We start from the raw sequence: 23,348 nt of genomic DNA, 5'->3' as shown, positions 1-23,348 counted from the left end.
CGGCACAGTCTTTTCAGCTGACCCTAAAACTCAAAAAAGTGTATCAAGTGACCTAATTCCATGCCATGACCTAATTCTTCTGTGCCTGTTATATTCACATTTGCAGAGACTTTGCCAAAATGGTCTTATCTGACCATGTTATATTATTAAAAAGCTTTACCATTTTTTTTTTTTTAAGCAAAAGTTACCTCACACACCTTGCATAATGTCATAAGGGCAGTTCCCCCCCAGAACACACAGGGCTCATGGACTTGACTGTTTTTCTTGAATAGTTACTTCCTGAATTGCTATTAACATGCAGATAACTCTACAGTTATTTATTTTAAAGGGGAAATACTTCATGTTCTATTTCAGTTCCAGAGATTATGTTGAGACCAGTTGTAGGGCCCCTATAACCTGCTGGTTTACAGCCCCTTAGCACAGCGAGGTATAACAAGGAGTTGGGTCAGTAATTTGATAAGTTCAAGGTCAGGTGATCAGTCAAGCAGTGTGTCAGGCTGTCAGTGTGTCAATGCATGTTTCAGTGTATCGCTGTCTTGTGTCTGAGAAAGGTGAAGGTCCTTGTCAGACTTTGGGGATCGTGTTTCCACTACATGGTACCAGCTCGACTCGACTCGGCCTTTTTGCGTTTCCACTACGTAAAAGTACCTGGAATCTGGTACCCGGTACTATTTTTTTAGTACCTGCTCGGCCGCGGTTCCAAAACAGCTGAAGCGGTACTAAAATGTGACGTGTAAACATTGCGGACCGCTGATTGGTCAGAGAGTGGTCAGAGAGTCGTCACCAGCGGCCGCGGGTCATCAGATATCACCACATTTCAATAAATAAATGTTTTAAAATGAACAAACTATGCAAGTCTGGTCGCTTTTCCGCTCTTCTCTAGAATAGTACCTGGTACCAGAGCCGAGCCGAGTCGAGCCGGTACCATGTAGTGGAAACGCGGCAAAGACTCAGGCTGAAATATGTTAAGAATCAATTAAATGACTGAGGGTATCAGCTGTCCTGGCAGCTTTTTTTAAACCTTAAAAAGACTGTGTCAGGAAATTACACATCAGGCTGTTTTATAATATAAAATGTACAACATGCTTCATGAACCAAAAGAAAATTGTAAAATTGTAAATTGTATTTTTCTAATAAAATATATCAGCATACAACTGAATGCTCCTGCTTTATTGACTAACTCGTTAAATAGATTAACCCAATGTGTAGTAAGAGAAAACAAGAACACCTTGATACTTATGTCCAAGTGATGATGATGATGGCACACCAGTGATTTTACTAAGACATTTAATGTGATTTTATAGAGCTGTTAAAATGCAGTGCCCATTGTGTGCAAAGTGTCTTCAGCATTGACACATGGAGTGTGCATTCTTTGGTGATGGTAACATAGGTGTGTTGCCTAACCTGCAACTGATACAAATGCCCTAACCAACAAAGAATTATCAGATAATGTCCGAGGGTGAGTGAAAGTGGTCACAGAAGTAAAAAATAGTCTTTCTCACATACCACGAATGCACATATTTTAAAATTGAACTGTATTCAGATAATTGCACAGGTCCATGTTCCATGTTTCCCAGTTCAGCCACAAACTTATGAAGCACTTTGTGGCTTGGCTAAATGTTGGGCAGGTGATATTTATGCTTCACCTGTTTCTTGACATCTGGTGCTGGTGAGATGTTGCTGTTTGGTAACTGAGGCAGGTACTGTGCCTAGAGAGAGAGAGAGAGAGAGATCCTCCGAGTAAACCCCACTATCTCCTGTACACAACTCAAACATTTTTAATTATTAAGATGATGCTTCAACAGGGTGGCTCATAGTGTAAGGTAAGAGGGATTGTCTTTGTCCTTGTGGGTGTTTAAAACTGCTAGTTTATTCCTTTGGAAATCAGCATCTGTGGTCATTCTAAATTCATACAAGTGACAATCTATGGCAAATAAGTAATTTGCTGGAAGCAGCCCTCATATGGACAGGAAAATATAAGCTCTATATCATATTTTATCATATTTTTAGTATTGACACAGTTTTGGTGGACTCTAACGGGATGGTCCAGATTTACAGGAGGTAGAGGTTAGGTGCTTGGCCGTAGCAGGGTAGCACAGTCAGATGTTCAGGGTTATGGGAATTATTTCTTTCAAGATCAGATGGATAGAATTTATTCCACCATAAGACACCATGCTCCATACTAACCCCTGCCTGTCTCCGTCGGGTCCCTTTATCATGTCGTCTTCCTGGGCGCTCACTCTCGCGGCCCCAGTTGACTCCTCCTTCTTCCTGGAAGTAGGGCAGCTCAAGCAGCTCTTCACATGACAACCGGAGAGAAGGGTCCATCACCAGGCATAACTGCTCACACAGAGATGATACAATATTCAGATATCCATTTATCAACCTAAAATTATAACTTCAATATTTTTCAAAAAGGATAACTTCATTTGGTTGATTAAAGAATTGTGACGGACAGTGTCTACCTCAAACATGCTGCAGCATTTCTGTGCTTGCTACTTATTGGCCAACATACAGTATTGTAATGTATACCTGCAAACATACCTTCATAACCTGGAGGGCATGAGGGGGCACTCCATGGAAGCGCTTTTCCAAGGGCTCCTAGGAGCACAAATAAATGGTGAAAAACTACACCTAAACCACTAACGCCATCACATTAACAACATATGCCTTCAACATGCTAACAGTGGGGTTTGTACCATTGTGTCAGGTTCAGGAATACTGACTCCACTGAAGAAAACGTTAGAGCGGAAGACCTGCTGGTGACGAGGGATCAGGTCACCTGAGATCAGAAACAAGATAATCATCAATCTTCATCCGCTTCCCAAATTCACATCAGTGGTTGCATTGGGTAAATGGTTAGGCAGATGCTGAAGCAAAACATAGTGAGCGTCAGGTTTTATGCAAGCAAGTTTTAGTATATCTTGAGATAGATAATTTTCTTTAAGCATCTGTACAGATGATATGACCCCTTCACAGTGTACCTAGGGTTTTTCGGATGAGGTAGAGCTGGTCAACGTCAGACTTCCCCGGCCAGAGTGGATTCCCATGAAGCAGCTCAGCGAAGACACAGCCCAGAGCCCACACATCGACAGGAGGTCCGTACTGAGTGTCTCCAACAAGCAGTTCAGGGGCCCGGTACCAGCGGGTCGCTACGTAGTCCGTGTAGTCATCCTCTGGTCCCGCTGAGTGTAGCAGCAACACACACAGAGATGTAGATGACTTGAATAGAAACACACTTAAGATACTGAATAATGAACACTAAATAACACGTACATTGTAGAGGCAGGGATTACAAGGCATGCTGATGGACTGCATGTTAATGTATGGTAACTTGACACTGAAACCTTAGGCAGGAAGGGTAAACAGAGACACAGTGCACAAAGACGAACTAACTGGCCTGATGCTCCCCCTTTGCAATGCATTTATTGAAACACTGAAAGTGAGGAGGAGATGATAAAGGTTTGGTGCTGAATAAGTCAGTAGAGGTGCAGTAACACTAAATGCACATAAAAGCACTGGCTGTCTGGATGACGTACTCAGAATGCGGGCGAAGCCAAAGTCGCAGAGCTTGATGACTCCGGTTTTGGTCAGGAGGATGTTCTCTGGCTTCACATCACGGTGGATGCACTGGAACATAAACGCACAGGGATCAGGGATTTAGGCAACATGATACACAGACTCCTTGTGACACTGAAAGAGGCTTATATTAAGGTCGACAGAATAGGAATTAGTGTGGAGGAACAATAGCAAGAGATGATAAAACTATACTAATTGTAATGCTGAAACCTATGGGCAGCTTCAATCAGTTCTCAGAGGCTTTCCATGCAAATATTCAGGAATTGAGTAAAATTTTATCACAGGGAAATATATTTCAAGCAACTTAACTACTTAACCAAAGAATTTACATGAAATAATAGCTTGATTGATTCAGCTGATGAGTCGATTCACCAAAACAATAATCAGATGCCATATGAACAACTGATACATGGGACAAAAAACCCAGTGTGTGTTTTACTATGGATACATTTTACAATCAACCTGAGCTAACATGAAGTTGTGGACTTTGTCTCCTTTCTTTTACCCTGTAGTCACACTAGGAATGGATAACTTTGTGGATAACAGTATGGAGAGAAGGAAGTGATTGCAGAGGCCGTTAACGCACAAATGGCACAAATGGCATTAAAGTATCATCAGTCTTGAAAACGCTACAACTAATCCTTTACTACACAAACACAAACACTGAAAGAAAACATATGAAAGCTACACAGGTTATTAAATGAAATATGTACTGACATTGTGTTTGTGGCAGAAGTTGACAGCCTGCAGAGTCTGCCACACTATACTTTTCAGCTGAGCTTCAGGCACCCTGCAGACAGCAACAGACAAAGGAATACTGATTGTTGTAGACTCAGAGAAACAAACACAAGTTTTCTTCATCTATTACTTCCACAATTTAAGAAAAGAAGAGGTGCTTCTCATGGCCCTCTTGTCACCCGGGTAACCTTAGGCCTGTCTCTACAGCAACAGGGCCTTTGTTTTCAGGAGCAGCTAGAGTTTCTGCTGCACAGCCTTGTGAGAAAAGGAGAAATGGACAGACAGCAGCTATTGTAGCTTAAACTTGGACATGAAAAAATGAAACTACAATTTTATGATGTGGCCATAGATGGAATGAGGAGTGCTCAAAGCACGGAGAGAAGGGAAGAACCCTAAATACTTTAATCTTTTGCTTTAGTCTAAACTACTCCTCCCAGACTTTGCTGCTGGCATTTCTACGTCTGAAATCTCTTGGCAACAGTATTCACTCCCTCTTTGTAATTTGTCATGCTCCTTTCTACCTCCACTCTCTAAAGCAGTGCTCTTAATAAATAAATTCACACACTGTGGTATAACCTAAACTGCATGGTAAACAAATGTCTCCCACCTTTTGCAGAATTGTTTACAGTAGGTCCTTGACCTTTTGTAAGCAAGTGACCATACCACAATGTAAAAGAAACAACATTAAAACTAAAATCATGTGTTCAAACGGCGCTTCTGTACAGATAAGGAATGATTAAAGGAAGGAGGGGGAAAAACTGCTTTAGTAAATTCTAATTCTACTCGTTGTTCATATAATGACATTTTTTTCAAAACAGATTTCTGGATAGTTATCTTATAATAAACACAGATACCTCAGAAATGTATCACAGACCTTGTGGAAACGCACTTACTTACTCTCTGCCTCTGCAATTTTGTCATGGATCCTAAAAGTGGTTACACAAAAGACCTCTGAAGACAGTTTGTTGGATGTCTGAGCCACAGTGCTGCCCCTGACCTACCCTCGAGGGTGTTTGTCCAGCTCATTGAGGACCGTCTGTTCACAGAACTCAAACACCAAGTGGAGCCGTCTTTTCCTCCTGAAGACCTCCAGCAGGTTGACCAAATTCACATGTTTCAGCTGCTGCAGGACAAACACAGAATATGGAGAGAATAGGTGTCAGCACTTCACAGCCCAAAATATGGACACATTCTTTAATTAAATGTTTAATTACACAGAACATAGTGCTTATGGCTTTTATCTTTTCTTTTAGCACAATTTCCTTTTATTTGAATCGTTTTAAAATACACCTCATATAACTTATTGAGTGCATGTGTGTCTGTGCAAATCCACCTGCAGTCTGATTAAACTTGATACTAGTGGGTGATCCTAATCTCCTCTCACCTTCAGCATACGTATTTCTCTCAGTGCTATCTTCTTGATGACCGGGTCGTCTTCAGATTCCACAAACTTCTTGATGGCCACGATCTGGCCAGTATCTCTATGTCTGCATTTGAACACCACGCCATAGGAGCCCTCACCAATTTTGCCCTGCTTTTCATATTTCTCCATTGGGCAATCAGCATTTGTCACCTGTCAAAAGACAAAATCAGCTCTTTAAGGTTATTACGTCACTACCTCAAGTGAACACATGAGTTCTCTCTGTTGATTTTCATCACTACCCAAATAGAGCAACATCATGCACATCTATGGTATTTCCTTCATCTTTCAAAAGTGGTTCAAGGATTTTTTATTTATTTATCATGAATCACCTTAGAAAGGTCTTAACCTATAGGTAATACCAAAGTCCAAAGGACCTGTGTTGTTATACAGAAAAAATCTACAGGAGCAGTTTTCTTTTTGTGTGCCACAACCACAACCTACAGGCTGAGGCGCTCACTCACCTGTCCACCAGAAACGGACAGGGTCTTCATGGACAAGTCAGCATCGACTCTGCGGATGATTTAAGTACACCAAAAGTCCGCATAGCTACATATCGCAGCAAAAAACAAAAAACTTCAGTGGGGATTATTGTTGCCGAGGTCCCCCACTGTCTCTGTTTTACTCGCTCCCTCCGCTGTCTCCTCGTCCTGTGCGTTGTCACGTCACTCCCTTAGCAACGATTTACCTCCACCACAGTCCACTCACTCTTAACTCTTCATTTCTATCTTACTTCTGTTTTGAGCCTGTCTCCTACATTCACAAACACAAAAACAATCCTCTGCGCAATAACCTTGTTTAACTTACCCTTTACAAATTAAGCAGAGAAGGGCAACAACGACACGACACGACGCGATGCGGCGCAGGACACCAATTCACAGAGCTGGCTACGTTTGTTAAAACACGCAGGCGAGTACACGTGCGTGGTATCCATGGAGACAGGGGGGCCGACCATGGGGGGACAGGTGAGGTGGTTAAACAGACCGACCGTTTTCTATTTCTACTGACTAGTGTATTAAGTACTAGTAAGATAAACTAAATAACAGACTATGTTAGAAATTACACCGGTACAGTGCTGTTTGTGTGAAAACGTATTTTCTTATATTTTTTAAGACACTCAATTGTTTGGCCTATACATTCAGATAATTTCTAATAGGCTACTACACTACAGTGAGGAAGTTACAGCAGCAAAAAGGGGACAAAAAGGATTCATTTGATTCTTCAGATGCCTGACAGGCCAGAGAGCGGTCGCTTTTAGCCTACTAGCCTACTGATATAATGAGTCAGCGTTAATTAAAAAGCAAACATAATCCAAGATTATATGATCATATTACCACTGATGACAATCCTATAACACATCTGCACTTTTACTTTTATAAGCTTTTCAATGTAGAACTTTTACTTTTGGAGTGTTTATTCCTGCTTTGAGCCATGTGAAATGTGTGGTGCTCTCATGTGGTGACAGGAGTTATAGACTGTTACTGATCTCTCTGTTGACTGTGAATATTTTTTCTCCCAGCATCCTCCCTCGGCCCGTCTGGCTCCAAGACTTTGGGGCTTGCCACAGCTCTGTGGGATCCTCTGCAGAATCACACGATTTAGGACTTCACAGTGAATGATGGGAAAGCAGCCCTTGTTGCACTTTTGTGCTCGGAGACTCACAGACACCTCGAGATGCTGGCATCAAGGCCTTGTGGTGAAGGGTATGAAATGCCCCATGGCAGACTGGTGAGACCTGTTGGTTATACAGAGTCAGTAAGGCATGGTGGTGGTTGTTATGTTCAGAGACTGCTGTTAAAAGACCTGTAGAAAGGGGTCAGACTATGTAGCTACTTGAAATATGTTGTTAAAAAAGAATGTAACAGTTCACAATACTAAGCTAATACAGCTTTGATCTGGGGGGGGGGGTCAACATTTTTCTTTTCTTTTTTTCTTTTTTACTGTGGTCATTTTATTTCTCAGATGATGCAAGGAGAAGATCTGTATGTTATGATCTGTTTGTTATGACAGTTATCTCCCCCATCAATGCAATGATACCACACATTTAGTTAATGTAAGAAAAAAATACATATAGATGGAAATATAAACACAGATAAAAAAAAATAAACAAAATATTTAACATAAGTCTTGAGGTTGAAGACAGATGTCAACCACAAAAGGTAAAGCATTTGTGCTTCTATAAATACCATATCATCTTTGACCATCAGGTGGCAGTACTTACCAATCAAAGATCCTATGGAGCCATACAACAAGTCAAGTTACAGTACTGGCTGTTGACATTTGATCGCTACCCTCATTTTAATGTCAATATTGTCATGGTGGTAATCAGAGATAAAGTGCAGTTCTCACTGTTGAACAGTACATTGTTTTCTGTTTCTTATTACAGGTTAGCTGTTGTTCTAGGGGATTTTTGCCTTGAGTTTCCTCATGTCAAATGTCACCCTGTATTTCCACTGATAGATGAATAGCTCATTCTTTATAACTGTACCAGTGAATGGAGGACAATAGACATCCATGGGAAAGACATTTGGGGAAAATCTAAAAAAAAACAAGACCAAAGACTACAATGGCAATTTACTATCTTTATTTCTTCCCTTTGAATCATCCTTCAGACAGAAACAAGATGATTGAAACCATCACCGGTTTGTTTTAGTCTGCCTTCCCTTTGAAAATACACAATCCAACCTCTAAAAAACATTCAGACCAAGGGCAGTGCACCACACGGTCCTGCCCTGTTGGCTTTCCATCCCTTGAAATTCACCCTTCTACTTTTAGACCAGCTTGTCCCATAAGTGCCTCAGTTCTTCGGCCTGGCAGACATTCACCTTCACAGCCACCAGGTAAATGTGGCGGTCGGTTGGCGAGACACTAGTGCCATGCAGGGCTTGTTGACATTGTCAGTCATCATTGCCCCGATCTCAGACAGGCCAGAGAGTGTGTGTGTGTGTGTGAGAGAGAGAGAGCTGGTCCTTCTAAAAATCTGTAATTCAGTGTGTTCAGCTCATGGCTTCCTGATGTGGACAAGAGGCAGGCAACACAACTCTGTTAAACAGCAGATGTTTTACACTGCGGCCGTTACCCTCATTTCCTGGGCGGAGAGCTCCTCGCTCTAATAGACGAGTAACAGGAACCTGAAAAAAAGAAGAGTTAGAGGGAGAGAGAGAGCGAGAGAGAGAAAGAGGCAGAGAAAAGTTAGCTGAGCTCAGAGCTCCCACAAATCACTTTGTCACCAGCAAGCTCTGACAAGCACTAGGAAAGAGGGAGCTCACGAGGAGAGAGGCAGGGAGTTATACAAAGGTGTGAATAGGGAGTTGTGTCAGAGGAGGCTCGAGAGGGGAGGTGTGAAGGAGCTGTAGAGGGCATAAACGAGGTGATACCGATGGATGGATAGAGAGGAGAGAGGACCCAGGCGAGACAGCAATCTGATTCCCAACACAGCGTGAGCTTAGAAGGACTGTTACATTTGCTACTGCTGTCGGTACTGCTGCTGTGTCTGGATGGTACACTCATTTAAAGAGGAGGTTTGTCAAACTTAATCTTATGTTACAGGAGGACAGTTTGTCACTGACAGGCAGAGAGTTTCGCTGTTTTATGTCATAGTAGCCGTTACACTGTCGTATTATTTTGTTTGAGCGTAGGCTTTCGATTTAACCTCCTTTGAAATTTGTTTGAGAGTGAAGACACAGAGACAGCTGCTCTCTCTGTGAAGTAGGCATGAGTCGGAGGCGTTGAAAGCAATTTCTGGTGAACTGCAGCTGTACACAGATCACATGCTATTAGTGCTAAAAAGAGGTAGTCAGAAGAGAGCGATACAAGTTTGTTAAATGTTTTCTGTAGGGAATAATTTTAATGGCTTGGCTATATAGATTTCTAACTGCTGTAGAAAGTTGATGTAAGTGAGAAGTTTAAATAGTACATTATACTTTCTTTTCCCTCACTGTGGGTAGTTGATCAGCGCTGAGTTCACTCAAAGCCCCTGAGAGTTTTATCTGGGCTGTGAAGGAAGCCAGAGGTCATCTGATCAAACTTCAAAAACAGAGAAATAGGAAGGCCATTTTTACACTTTCAGCAGAGGACATATAATTGCTAGTGTGCCTTCTGTAGAGACATTAACAGAGGCATTAGACACTATATATTTACAGAATAGTCCTGAAAGACCTTTGAAGAGCCCTTGTGGGTCAAAGAGGACAGGAAGCCGTGTCCATTGTAAAGCTTTAGTTTCGGATGTAAACAAGTTGCCAACACCACTCATTAATTTACTGTTGAACAACTTGCTTCAGATTATCTTGTCTCAGGGGACATGTAGAGAGAGACTGCCTGCTGACCAGTACGGCACTGAGCTGATAAGTGGAGGTAAACTTGCATACAGTTAGACTGGTTTCATGTCAATATTGCAAGTAGAGGCTGGTAAATATCAATCACAAGTGGGTCTGTGAGTACAGAACCAGCTCTGTGTAGTATTGTTGTTTTACTGTTGGCAGCTTGTTTTGGACTGATGGGTACCGGAGAGGTCTTCTGAGTCTTGGAGGCCCTGTCTGTGTGCCGGTTTGGATGAGGATTTGACAGCTCTGCTGTGGAGTAACTTCAGTGTCTGAGACATCATTGTGTTACCTGTGTGGCTGAGTCAGAGGCTGGTTCATCACTCGATGTCTGTCTGCCCACTGTTTGTCTCTCCACCTGCTTCTATGTAAGGAAGTCAGAAAACGTAGGTGGTTTTCACAGCAGTAGTGACAGCAGTGGCGCACATAGTCCAGAAGCTTCAGGACTTTCCACATTGCTTTAATTGTTCTGTGGTGTGTTAATACCTTGCGTCAGTCACAACTCTTCCCAGAGTGAATCATTATTTGCTAAGCATCCCTGGCTGGAGTCAGGCAGTGAAAGACGAAGTGAGGTGAGGATTTGCCGAAAACCAAAGCACAGAAGTGGTTACAGTCAGTTTGGTACCATGAAGCTGGCACTGCTGACGCTTATGGTTTGGTACCTGGTAGGCAACGTAAGTGGTATGTCTACATGTAAGACAGTGGACTTGGAGATGGTGAAGAAAAAGCGCATTGAGGCGATCAGGAGCCAGATCCTCAGCAAACTGCGCTTGCCAAAAGAGCCTCAGCCTGATCAGACTGGGGACGACGAGGACATCCCTTCCACTCTGTTGTCCCTCTACAACAGCACAAAGGAGATGCTAAAGGAGCAGCAGACTGAGGTCCAGACTGACTTCGTCACAGAACAAGAGGAGGAGGAGTACTTCGCCAAGGTGCTGCACAAGTTCAGCATTTGTGAGTACCGGACTCAGACTTAGAGCAGCAATAAGTCATGCACTGTACACACATGAACACTCATTGTCAAGAACAGAGGCAGCTGCTGATGGCTTTACTACAGCACTAAGAATGTTAAGTAATGGTATGACTGATTTACGCTCCTACATATACAGGCACGTAAGGCACACTGCTCAAGACACACACACACACACACACACACACATCAACAGGTGTCCTTTTGAATGAGAACTCTGAAACATAATTGTATCAAAAACAAAACATCTGAGATAGTGTTGTTTTAATCCACTTGGTAACAACATCATTTTGTTGGCCCATATTGTCCATAAGTTAGCCCTATCTTAGTCGCTGATATGCACCAACCTGGCGGCTCCTGCCCAAATTAATCACCATTTGCCCGATGGCTGGTGTCAATTCCAATCTTGTCCATAAATTCCCTCAACATGTGTACCTCTTCTGATCTCCACCCAACATCTTCAGGCAGCTTGAGAGTTCAGAGATCACAGGCGTTACAAGTTAGCAGCACTGTGAGTTGCATCTGGTCTAATGCTCTATGTTGCTTTCGTGGTATCTACGGCATTTTTACAGCTTTATTAGCGCTGTTTGTTTGGCTAGCGTGCAAAAGCTGCTTGTTCAGCCAAATAGTTTTTTGGCTTTAATTATGCAATGACTCTCAAACTATTATGATAAACATATTTTCTGGGTTTTGTTTCTTTACTCCATTGTTCTCTACATGCCCATACTCCTCACCCCATCAGGCAGGCATCCACACTATCCCTCTTTTATCCCGCACTTCAAAAGGAGGACTTGAGTGGATGGACCCTGCTCAGGAGACTGCAACAGCACAGGGAGAACAAAAGAACTTTGGGAATGAAGGGCATGATTTTGTTCTGCTTAGATGAAAACCAAAGAACAGGAGGGAAAATAGAAAAATGAGATTAGAGAAGACATGCAATGTATACTCCTTCACCCTCACCCTGTTTCCTTCTCTCTTTCATTTTCTATTTCTCTCTCTCTCTCTCTCTGTCTGTCTGTCACAGGGACTGGAGGGTTCCTGTAACTTGAGCATTGGATTCTCCCGTTGCTAATTTTGTCACCTGTTCTCCATGTCTCTTTCTCTTTCGTCCTCATCATTTCCCATTCAATTTTCATGACTCTGCCCTTGATTATCTGTCTCTCTCTCTCTTTCTCTCTCTCTCTCTCTCTCCTCCCCTCTTGCTTCTCTCTGCTGGGTTTCCTGAGCCTATTATCAGTGTGTTTGCAGCATGTTTGTGACAGGGCAGCTTAGCAGGAAGGAAGACAGACTGATGGCCACTGAGATCTTGAGTGACTCAGGTCCGGTACAAGCGGTGCCCATGGGGAGCATGTGTTTCCTACCTCTGTGGTATGCCAGAGAACACCACTGTCTTAACCCGCAGTGTAGCTCCTTGAAAAAAGGGCCAACCACCACACGAAGGTGAATGTCAAGTGGACATGTGGAGGCCTAGCCTACGCTCAAACTGTTTTGCAAACACAGTCATGTAAGGGTGTGTGTTAGATGCTCCATGTTTGAACGAAGTAATTAAAATAGAATCCCATGTCTTTTTTCAATAATTAATAACAATCCTATTGGTCGTTTTAGTTTGTGGTTCTTTTTACTGCATGACTCAGACTTTACTGATTCCCCTCTTTAGCCTACAGGGATGCATATTTGTGTGCAGAGCATTTATAACTTAATAGTTTCAGTCTCCATTATGGTAATTGTGTGGGGCATTAGGCTAAATTCCTTGAGCTGGTTAGCAGTAAAGCCCACACAGATTCACCTCTTGCATTAAACATGGTTTAGCTTGTTTTATAGAGGGAAGTCATTGCTCCTTTGGAAGCTACGCCAGATATCATATTCACATGGTAATGAAGCTGCTATATCTCTGGAGAAGAAGAGTAGCATCATGGGTCAGAGACCATGTGTAGAACAGGGTAAGGTGGGGAAACAAGACATCGAACAAGTGGGATGTTGGAAGGTGGAGCTGAGCATATGAAGGAGGCAGGTATTTAGCCTGTTGCTGGAATCTGGTTCCTCCCACTGGTAATTACAGGGCTGTCTCTCTACCTGTCACAACAGCTGTCCCCAGCTTACCTGCAGATAGGCCCTGATTCAACACACAAATCCAACCCACACCCATGTTAGTACACCAAACTAGGGTGCTACCTTTACCCCTGTCTGGAAGAGCGAGACCTTATCTTCTTTTGAAGAGATTTTCACACTTTTTTTTGTAATTCAGTCACATGAACAGTTCAGAAATCATCTGCCAGAGACGATACAAGCTGTCTTAATTGGAAAGTAGAAATGAGGATAAAGCTTCAGAGTAATTGTGGTGCTACAGCCAATATACTTCTTAGGGGAAGTGACATCATTTCCTGTTTCGTAAACACTTCTCTATAACCCTTCACACATTTATCTGAGTTCACTTAAACTAGCTGGAGACGGTGACTTTCCGTGCTTGTTGTTGCTTGGTACATCAGTGCCACTTCACTGTTCTCCACATACTATACACATTTGTGACTCCCTGTGTTTCCATTCATGCTCTTACACCCAAACATTTGACTCTGCTCTGGGTGGGACCACTAAAATGTCATCTCATTTCCCCTTGCACTCGACACCAGCTCTTTTCAGTTTCACTTTGGCTTCAATACAAGGGGTGAAACACTACCTAAGCAACAACACAGATGGTCATAGTGGTAAATGATACACAAGCAGCCATGACATGGATGATCCTGACACAGCCGGGATCCTCTATACAACACAAGTATGTGAGGCAGGGTTGGAGCTGCTGTCAAAGAGTAATTCCTGGACTTGAGAGTGGCTTTGGCAGGCTCAGGCACAGTAGACTGTCAGTGGACCCCAGGCTCTGTTGATACACATCTCCAATTTCTTTGCACCCCCACTCACTCTACCCCTTCCTCCTCCACCCCTCACAACTGCAAGTTGTATTCACTTTGCTGTTTTCTTTGCATTTGCCCAGTTACACCCCCCACCTTCTCTCGGTCTCCCTTTCTACAGAGTGTTTCACTCTCGATCATCCACCTTCCTGTGCTTATCTCTGCACGTCTCCGCCTGACTTAATCCTTTGTAATGTAGCGCTGCTAGATTTATGGTGTTAAAGCCTTCAGTAGCTCGGCTCTGCGTTCTGTCGAGCTCTGCGTGGGGAATGTTCCTGCTGTCTTGATATGGGCAGGCTGAGGAATAAAAGTTGCAAATATGGGCAGCAATACTGAAAGAACACAAAACACTCTCTATGGTCAACTTTACAGCAGCTGGAATACATGAATGTTTGGCTGCAGTTGAGATTATTGAGTAACCCTGTGAACATGGCTGTTCCATTTCATTTATGTGTATGCAGTGTAATGCAATATGAAAATCAAGTTTGAAAGATTTTCATATCTTCTCATGTAGTTAACTTTCAAAAAAGTAGTACTTTGTGTAATGAATTACAGTGTAGTGTGTACCAAGTATGCAAACATAAAGACTATAAGTAAGTGTAGCCTATTATAGAAATAGCTAAAAGAATCTTAACTGGTTTAAAAAACTCGTTGACTCCCGTTTTCATGAACTATTCCCCATTTGTCCCACTTCCATGTTTCATTAGTTAAAAAAGTCCTACTCTCTTTTGCCAAGAGTATGTTTTAGTGTGAAGGGTAAGTTTACAGTATAGACTATAATTGTGGTTTTCCAACGATCAAAAACACACCAGAGCTCCATGATCACAAGCTCCACCGCCCTAGCATGGCCACAGAAAAAAAAAAAAAAAATTCTGTCCCTCTCATATTGTTTTCATGAAATCAGAGAATAAAGGGAGAGGAGAGAAACAGCATAGTCAAGTGAAGTTTGTTTGAGTGTAACATGTAGAGTCCTGATCCAGTGTCTTTATTTTCTGACATAATCTTTCTACAGCTTAGAGAACAAAACAAGAAATTCTGAAAAACTGGACCACAGACCAGTATGTTCACACTACAATGAACATTTGAATCACAATTGCTCTGTAAAAGTGGTTCCTCATCTTTTTTTCAAGGTTGGTTTGAGAAAAATGGATTGACAGCCAGTGTGGAGTACACAAATGATCAGGAAGTGATTAGATATAATATATTAATTATAATTAACAGGCAGATCAGCTCATAGAACAAGTATGTTTTCCATGTGTCTCTCCTTTATGCATTTATACAACACGCTTGTCTAAAATAGTTGTTTTTTCTCACACAGTTAACAATGGCACAGGCAATATCAAAAATTCCAAAAACGCCACCATGCTCTTCAACATCTCTGAGATGCGGCAGAAAGTGGGGAATTACCGCCTGCTGACCAGTGCAGAGCTGCGGATGCTCATCAAGAAACCCGCAATAAATGGTGAGCAGAGGGTGGAGCTGTACCAGGGTCTGGGGACCTCGGCCAAGTACCTCGCTTCCCGCTTTGTTGAAAACAAGTTGAAAGACAAGTGGTTGTCCTTTGATGTCACTGAGACCCTGCAGAAATGGATTCAAGGGCCTGGTGAGTAATAATGACTTCTCTTCGTATTTACTTTGACCCATCCCAAATTCAAATGATATTTACCTTCACATCTAAAGGAGCCATTGTTGTAAGTTGTACATTTCTGTCTCACCAGAGGACGAACAGGGTTTCGAACTGCGTCTGTTCTGTGGATGCAGGAATGACCCAATTGTTGACGCCGCCGGCTTCAGTTTTGAAATCTCTGGGTTCCAAAATGGCAGGGGAGACGGAGGGCCGATGGAACTCATGACGCAGCAGCCACCCTACATCCTGACCATGTCCATCCCTCAGAACTTCAGCAGCCACCACACCACACGCAAAAGACGCTCCGTGACAGCGGACGTGTGTACAGCGTAAGAGATCCGACACATACCATATTGTTCTGTTGTATTTTATTTCACTGGTACTTTTAAAGCTGCACCTGGCAACATAGCTCATTGCCATGATTCACCATCATTGGCAGTGACAAGCAAAATCGAGTTTATCCCCATGAAATAATTTTAAAAACTACATAATATTACATACTACCCTAACCCTAACCTTAGTGGGACAAAACATATTGCAATTGGCCTCCCAACACACTAGCACAAACCAAAGCCGCAATGCAAAGCAGATGACCAGGCCATCAGGATCTTACTTACTCAAATGGACAGGACAGGAGGATCAGGGGGTTTAAACTCCAACAGCTGCACTGGAGCACCAGTGCTGGACTGACACTTGAATCTTTGATCGGTCACTTTCCTCAGACAAAGAGGTGGCTGGGCTCGAACAAACTTTCATTTAAGTGAATACCTAACTCTCAGTGGCCTTGTGTAGGATGGGAAGACTTCTCCAGTGCAGCTGAAATGAGCACACTGACGGGTTGTGTGAGTTCGTACATAAAAACTATCCTCAAGGCAAACTGATTTCGAAATTGCACCTCCTACAGCGGCCAGGCTCTTAAATTCTCAACAGCATCTCGTCACATATCACATTTAACAGAAGACGTTCTGCTGTTTTCTCCTATGCAGCCAGACGGAGACCTGCTGTGTGCGGAGCTTGTACATTGACTTCAGGAAAGATCTGGGTTGGAAGTGGATACATAAGCCCACAGGATACCATGCCAACTACTGCATGGGATCCTGCACCTACATCTGGAATGCTGAAAACAAATACTCTCAGGTAAAGTGCAACACCTCAGTGCAGTGTGCAATGATCTACATCTGATTACATGGCTGGATAAGAAGAGTGGTTTTTCAGCTCAGATCAAAAGCCCTCTCTCAAATTGATTTGCTCGGGTTCTCTGCTTACTGAACTGACTGTTTTGATTCACTCTTGGAAAACATCAAGTGGTGATGTCTGTGTTGAATGGGAGAGTGAGGGCTTGTTAAGTGCATTTAAACTAGTGCTGAAACATCAATCTGTTAGTCAGTCACAACTGGAAGACCTTGGGCTCTTGGGAATTGAGATTAGAATTGTTCAGTTTCCTGGAACTTAAATAGATGTAACAATTGATTATACCAGAAAAGTATCTCAATAATGGCATATTTAGTATCACATGATTAATTTCAGGCGCGACGCTAGCTATCAAGAATGGATGGATTACTATAACATCAAACAGTCATATCCCCCTCAGGGATAATTATAATCACCTTGATGAGCCCCTTAACTTTCTGTTTTATTGCTACGATCAGGTCAAAATGTTAACTTGTCTATCACTTTGGTTTATGACCAAAACTTGCACAACTAATGAAAATTTCCCAGCAGCCTCAGCTGCACTACGTAAGTGTTTAGTGACACTTACCAGTCTGCTGTTAGCTTGCTAACAAAAGGAATTAACATGATAAATATACCAGAGAAATATCGGCACTAACTGAATTTAGCTCAAAAGCCTCACAGTGGCCGCTAGTGTGAAGTCGGTGGTTGTTCAGTTGAAGTCATACATTAATATCATGTATTTGACAGTTTTACTGGAATACATGCTTATCTTGGATTGTTAGTCTTATTGCAGTGGAATGGCCTTTTAAGTATCACTTGGCAAAACTATTCACAGCAACTATTCATCTGTAAGAGAAACTCTGGTAAACAGTGTGCATGTTAGTGTTAACAATGTTAATAATCAATTAAATAATAATATAAATAATAAAATGGCTACCGTCCGGATTTTTATCAAACTGGTGGTCCACAGTTGCTTTGGCATGTGTCATGTTGGTGTTGAAATTCTAAGCTAACTTTTTTGTTTTCTTGTATTTCCCTTCATATTAATGGTTTACAGATTTTGGCGCTGTACAAGCATCACAATCCAGGAGCTTCTGCCCAACCCTGCTGTGTCCCAGAGGCACTGGAGCCACTGCCAATCCTCTACTACGTGGGCAGGCAACACAAGGTACCTACACTGCAGCCAAGTAACCTCTACCGTGAGGTGAAATGTTTACACAACATTTTACGTGACGGCAACACTCACAGATGCTTTTTTTACTTCAGGTGGAGCAGCTGTCCAATATGATTGTGAAGTCCTGCAAGTGTAGCTAAAGATACAACACGGCACACTGCTCTGCCTCCCCTCAAACATGCACAGAGATGGAAGAAGTCATATTTGAGACCACAGAGAGGAGCATTTGAAAGAGATACAGAGGACGACAATTCATGTGGACGAGGGGAACAAAATATTCAACGTTTTTATGATCTTTGTGGTCGAGCTTTCCCCCAGTGAACTCTGCCATTATAACGTTGGAGGTGCATCCAACCATTGACTTCTTTATATAGACAGATAATAATTTTATGTGTATATAATTTTTCCTTGTATTAAAATCTGTCTTGAAATGAATTAATTTATTTGTTGGATGGACAGATATCTAAAGAGGTGATACACATGTAAAAGTGTGTCAGTTTGACAATGGAAAAGGACATGAGGACCAAAATGACTTCGATGGAAGAACATATGTGTTTTTACAGATGAATGTCTGGGACATTTCTGCTTACCACATCATCTTCCTAGAGAGGTCATAGTCAACGGTGCTAAATCCCAGGAATGAAAACAGAGGCTGTGGGGTTTTCCTGGACAATAATGCTGCAGGTGTTTTTGGAGAGAGCTCCACCTATAAGGACAGCAGAAAATCACAGGGACAGTCCGACCTGGGGAAATTCCCTCTGACGTTGAGGCTGGAACTGCCCTCCAGCTGACGAACATATCACAGGAACCGTCCATCAGTTTCACTTGCTTTGTTTGTTTGTTCAACCCACACGATATTTTACAATGCCTGTGTTTGTGTTCATCATAATTGAATGTCAGCTTGTCCTCGAGCTGTTAAAGCCATGAGTAATATTAGTGGTTGTAAAAGCGATGACACCATGTTTTTCTCCGTCTTGGGATTTACAGCCAGCCTTTAGATGGTGAGGGTCAGGGGATGTGGTTGTGGTGTTGGTTTTACACATGTTTGCTGTTCTTTTCCCTCTCTCTTTTTTTTTTTTTTTACCATAGTGAATTAGGGGCAATCTAGTGCCTTGTATTTCAGGACAAGTGTTTACTTTTATCTGAAGTGTAATGCTTTTTGCACAACAAATTAATTTTCGCTTGATTTGTTTTAGCAATGAAACCAACCCCTTTTTTCAGTTTACCATATTTTATAGTGCACTTACCTTTTAAAATTTGTAACTGTAAATATTTTCAAAATCTGAAATAAACATTGATGTTAAATTATCATGTCAGAGTGGAAGATTTTGTGAGCAATATAAAACCGCAAGCTATGTTTCCACTTGTCGGAGGACTGTGTTGAGTAAGTATGTGTGTGTATTGCACTTGTCAGTTCATGCATAATGTGTGTGTTGTTGTCATTTGACGAAATGAGCACGCACATAAAATTGTGAATAATACCCGGAAACTGATTTACAGTGCATTATGATTAGCCTAGGTAAAAAACCTTTGCTCATAATGTAACTTTAATATGTATAAAATTGAGAAATGAGCATGAGACATGGAAACTGAGAGTTGGCTGTTGTTCAGCCTACACCAGCCTTTGCTGCAGAGTGGGGCCCCCACCTGCATGCACACACCTCCTGTTCCACTTTTTCAGTATAAAGTCATTTCTACTGAGATGTCTCTCATTACCTCTCCCAGCATGCACAGAACACACATGATGCTACATTTTTACAAAAGCAGGTTGTGCCGTTAGCACTGACTGTCCAGCGTCAGAGGAGAGACCTACCAGTGGAAAAGCGTGGCGTATGCCAGGTGTGTGTGGTCTATTTCTGGGCAACCACCGGATGCCTGTTTACACTGGACGACTGTAGACTGACTGAAGACGAGCAGCAAACCCTGCTGGGCTTCACAGATCCTGCTGAGCCAACACCAGAAATCCCAGGCGCACGGCCCCGTCGTGGTACTGCCTTCACCTGGAGGGATGCACACCATGTTTTCTTTACTATCTGTGTGCACCTCATCCACCCCCACTCTGCCAGCCACACCCCTCTCCTTCAGTACTCAGGGGATTACTGGCAGCCCATGAGGCTGAATTGGGAATGAGGAGAGCAGGTCCAGACCCGTTGGTAAGTCCCAGACTTAAGGGCAGTGACTACATGGAAAATTAAACACACATACTGTACACATGCACATGAAAACACTGAACCCACTGACACACAGCCATGGCTCGCACATCAACGTCAAATGCCTTACATAAGCTTTGTGCTTGAGAGTAGGGGGATGCTTGTGCTGCTAACAAGGTGACAGTGATCTGTGCTGTCTTGTTCCAAAGCTGGTCATGTTACCCAGGGTTCCTTTGGAAAGTGCAGGAATTTTTCTCCTGCAAGCCAACACAGAGAATGCTTGTTTGAGAAGTGCTCATCAAAGGCACATAAACAAAGTAAAATGAAACATGATCAGCATAATTAAATCCCCCTTTGTCTCACCTCTCGAAATGATTCAGACAGATCTCATGCCAGGTATTCATTTTTAATGCTGCTCAAGCACAATATGTCCTGTGTTGTCTTGGCAGTGCAAATATAATTGGAATGTTAAAAGGTTTTTTCTCTCCTAGAAAACACAACCATTACTGAAAATAAACAAGCAAAACATGAGATTCGTTGGAGGAGACAAGATCATTAAAATGTCTTTCTAAAATGCCAGCACTTCCACCTGTTTTACTTTCCCTGTAATGACCAAAGAAAGGGTATGAATGTCAAGAGGCCCATAAATCTATCATGGTGTTAATGGAACAGTCCCAGAGGGAAGTCAAACTCAAGTAGGCTTGTCCTTCTAACCAATGTTCATTTCTCAGCAGCTGCTTCCTCTTGAGCCCTCAGGCTTTTTACGGGACTGAAACAAACTGCTGACACCTCCTGCCACCGACCGGAGCACATCCGAGAAACGCTCCATCCACAGAGAAAAACAAAACAAAACAGGGGGGGCACTTGAATTCATATGAATGTTATGCAAGAGAAAGCTTGAAGATGGATGCCTGCGGCATTTCCAGGTCAAGCAGGTGTTCTTTACCACTAACGCAACCCACGTGCCGCATTTATACGACTGCATGAGTAACCAGAAAATTGCTCTGCTGTTGCACTTTATCAGATCAAGTAAGTCATTCCATTTTAACATAATTGGCCCTTTAATTGCACCCATGTGCTGTGCTTCACCGTCTTTAATCTGCAAAAATGAAAGTCCCCGTATTTTCATGTACATTTTTCTCTTTGTGCCACTTTTACAAGTTCACGGCGAAAACTGATGGATTTGCTCGATGTAAGCTGATTTGCCACGACGTCGGTCTAGAAATGTTATTTTGGGTCCTGTCTTATTACAACATCTATGACATTTGCAATTATACATCCACTGATCTTTTGCCACAACAACTGGTCATTAAAAGTGGGGCAGTGAAGCGGCCTGGTGTAATTCTTGTGGACTCAGACGGAGCTGACTATGACCTTAATAACACACCCTGGTGTCCTGCTGCTGCTCAGCTCTGTTTCACAAACACACAGCTGCTCAAAGCCATTGTTGCTCCAGGTGCCGAATCTGTGTGAACATGCACACACAAATACACACACATCAACAAACATGCCTTCCTACTCCCAGTTATAACAGTGTTTTGATTTTATTGTTTTCTGTCTTAATTTAAATGTTGATGAAAGGCTGTCATTTCACCTTACATTAAGATTTTTTTCATTATTTCAATTAGAGAATTTTCTTTAATCACATCTTCATTATCTTACATTATTACAATATGCGTTCACTAACTATACATGTTTCTTACTGGTAGGACAAATGCTGAAATTTCACAATCAAACTTAATTCATTTCCTCACCAAGAGCTCCTTCTCTCCCACCTGAGATAATGCTAACCTGATAACATACCCAATAACATACAAATAGCTCCTTATCTGTTATTGTACTTAATTCATAGGTTTACTTTATATTATCTAATTCCATCTGAATTTGTTTCAGTGGGAGCCATAACCACATTGAAAAGTAAAATCAACTGTGGTCTCACATTTTTCTATTCTAACACTCTGACATTTTGCGGGCCAAGGAGTAGTAAAAACGTCCACACTGTCAAGGTCAGAGAAAATCAGTACAGCATCTGCAGATGAACCGAAATGATTTCAGGAAGGCAGCGCTGCTGAATACACAAAGAGTTGGTGGTGAGTTGACAGGTTCCCCTCTCTCCACCTGTCCTGTCTTTACTGCCATCTCTCTCCCTTCACACCTGCATGTCAAGCCAAGATGGTTATCGCAGTCTGACTCAGCCTCTTTTCTCTCGTTTCCTCTCTCATCTTTTTGTTAACTCCCTGTCAGCTCTTTGAAGACTCCCCTGGTCGTTTTGAGGTATCACCTGAACTAAACAACGTGGCATGTGATAGGGGAAGAAAACTGATGTGCCTGAGCGAGTGAATGAATGAGGGAGAGGTAGAAGAAAAGACCACACACTGTTCTGTTTGTTAGGCATTCAGATAAAAATGTTTTGGCATAAATTACTCTGAAATAAAAATCAACTTGGGGAAAAACAAGAAATTTACAAGTGCGAATCTTTCTTTTCCTGCTCACCAGATGTGCTCTATTGCCATACACATAACCAGTAGCTAACATCATAGAGTAATACACAGAGGATCAAAGACAGAGGGGAAACTCAAACCCTCTTCAAAGAGAGGACTACAAAGGGAAAGTATGATAAACCATGTGAGAGAGACTGAGTGTGGCTATAAAGCACGCTGCGCCCTGACTCATTTGCTGGACCTCAGTAAGTAAGAAATGTTTTCTAAAAAAGGAAAGGTACCAATTACATCTCTGGACTGGCTCCTTCTCACGGTACCGCCCCTCCATTTCCTTCCTTCTTAGACTCTCTCTCTCTCCCTCTCTCTCTGGGTGCAGAGGGACAAATCAGCCACTATAAACAGCCACTATCTCCCTGGGTAATAAACAGAGGGATAGAGCTTACTCTGGGGTCCGTTAAGACAACAACCTCCATAGGACCTATTCACCCAGAGGAGAGTCAACCCCCAAAATAGCCATTTAATCCCATGGGAACAAACCCCAGTGGGTGATGCTGATGGTGGGAGGGGAGCATTGGTAGGGGTTGAGGTTAGAGATTGGTTAGCCCTATACAGACCCTCACTGGTCTATATTACATTAACATCTGTAACTCAATAAGAGTTTCTTTCTTTTTGTAGACTCTGGATATCTTTGTAGGGTTTTATGTCCATATAAAACCTAAATGTCTATCTACTGTTATACACCAGTAAAAGAATAAATGTGCAGAATTTGCTTTTGCTTTGGTATCTTGGGTAGAGAGTCATTCTTCAAGTCTTAAAGCCTGTTTATAAACGTTTAACATCCACTATCCTGCTGG

The 23,348-nt window shown here is 42.3% G+C and overlaps 2 protein-coding genes across 3 annotated transcripts; one reads left to right on the top strand and one right to left on the bottom strand.

Moving 5' to 3' along the window:
• Nucleotides 1-1,613: 1,613 nt before the first annotated feature.
• Nucleotides 1,614-5,869, bottom strand: LOC310995999 (cyclin-dependent kinase-like 1; the record flags this gene model as incomplete). 2 transcript variants are annotated; one of them, XM_083985244.1, is made up of 9 exons in its annotated part: nt 1,614-1,709; nt 2,188-2,343; nt 2,545-2,601; nt 2,700-2,782; nt 2,985-3,185; nt 3,540-3,630; nt 4,297-4,369; nt 5,319-5,440; nt 5,702-5,869. In XM_083985244.1, 9 exons carry the CDS (start codon nt 5,867-5,869, stop codon nt 1,614-1,616), a joined length of 1,047 nt encoding a protein of 348 aa, XP_083841370.1. The 2 variants fall into 2 exon arrangements, with proteins under 2 accessions (XP_083841370.1, XP_083841371.1); XM_083985245.1 differs by having other exon boundaries at nt 2,188-2,340.
• Nucleotides 5,870-8,895: 3,026 nt separating this feature from the next.
• On the top strand, nt 8,896-19,149 carry tgfb1a (transforming growth factor, beta 1a). Its single transcript, XM_083985243.1, has 6 exons — nt 8,896-11,010; nt 15,248-15,532; nt 15,648-15,885; nt 16,543-16,693; nt 17,787-17,897; nt 17,996-19,149. The coding sequence occupies exons 1-6, from the start codon at nt 10,683-10,685 to the stop codon at nt 18,041-18,043; spliced, it is 1,161 nt and encodes a 386-aa protein (XP_083841369.1). The 5' UTR covers nt 8,896-10,682; the 3' UTR covers nt 18,044-19,149.
• The last annotated feature ends 4,199 nt before the right edge of the window (nt 19,150-23,348 follow it).

This window comes from Trachurus trachurus, assembly GCF_905171665.1.
Source record: "Trachurus trachurus genome assembly, chromosome: 13".
NCBI lineage: Eukaryota > Metazoa > Chordata > Actinopteri > Carangiformes > Carangidae > Trachurus > Trachurus trachurus.
This window is presented reverse-complemented; position numbering and strand designations above follow the sequence as displayed.

Excerpts from the sequence above, each read along its gene's own strand:
- tgfb1a (XM_083985243.1), top strand. The coding sequence starts at position 10,683 with ATGAAGCTGGCACTGCTGACGCTTATGGTTTGGTACCTGGTAGGCAAC. Across the intron at positions 15,533-15,647 it reads GAAATGGATTCAAGGGCCTG|AGGACGAACAGGGTTTCGAA; the intron begins GTGAGTAATAAT and ends CTGTCTCACCAG. Across the intron at positions 16,694-17,786 it reads CTGAAAACAAATACTCTCAG|ATTTTGGCGCTGTACAAGCA; the intron begins GTAAAGTGCAAC and ends AATGGTTTACAG.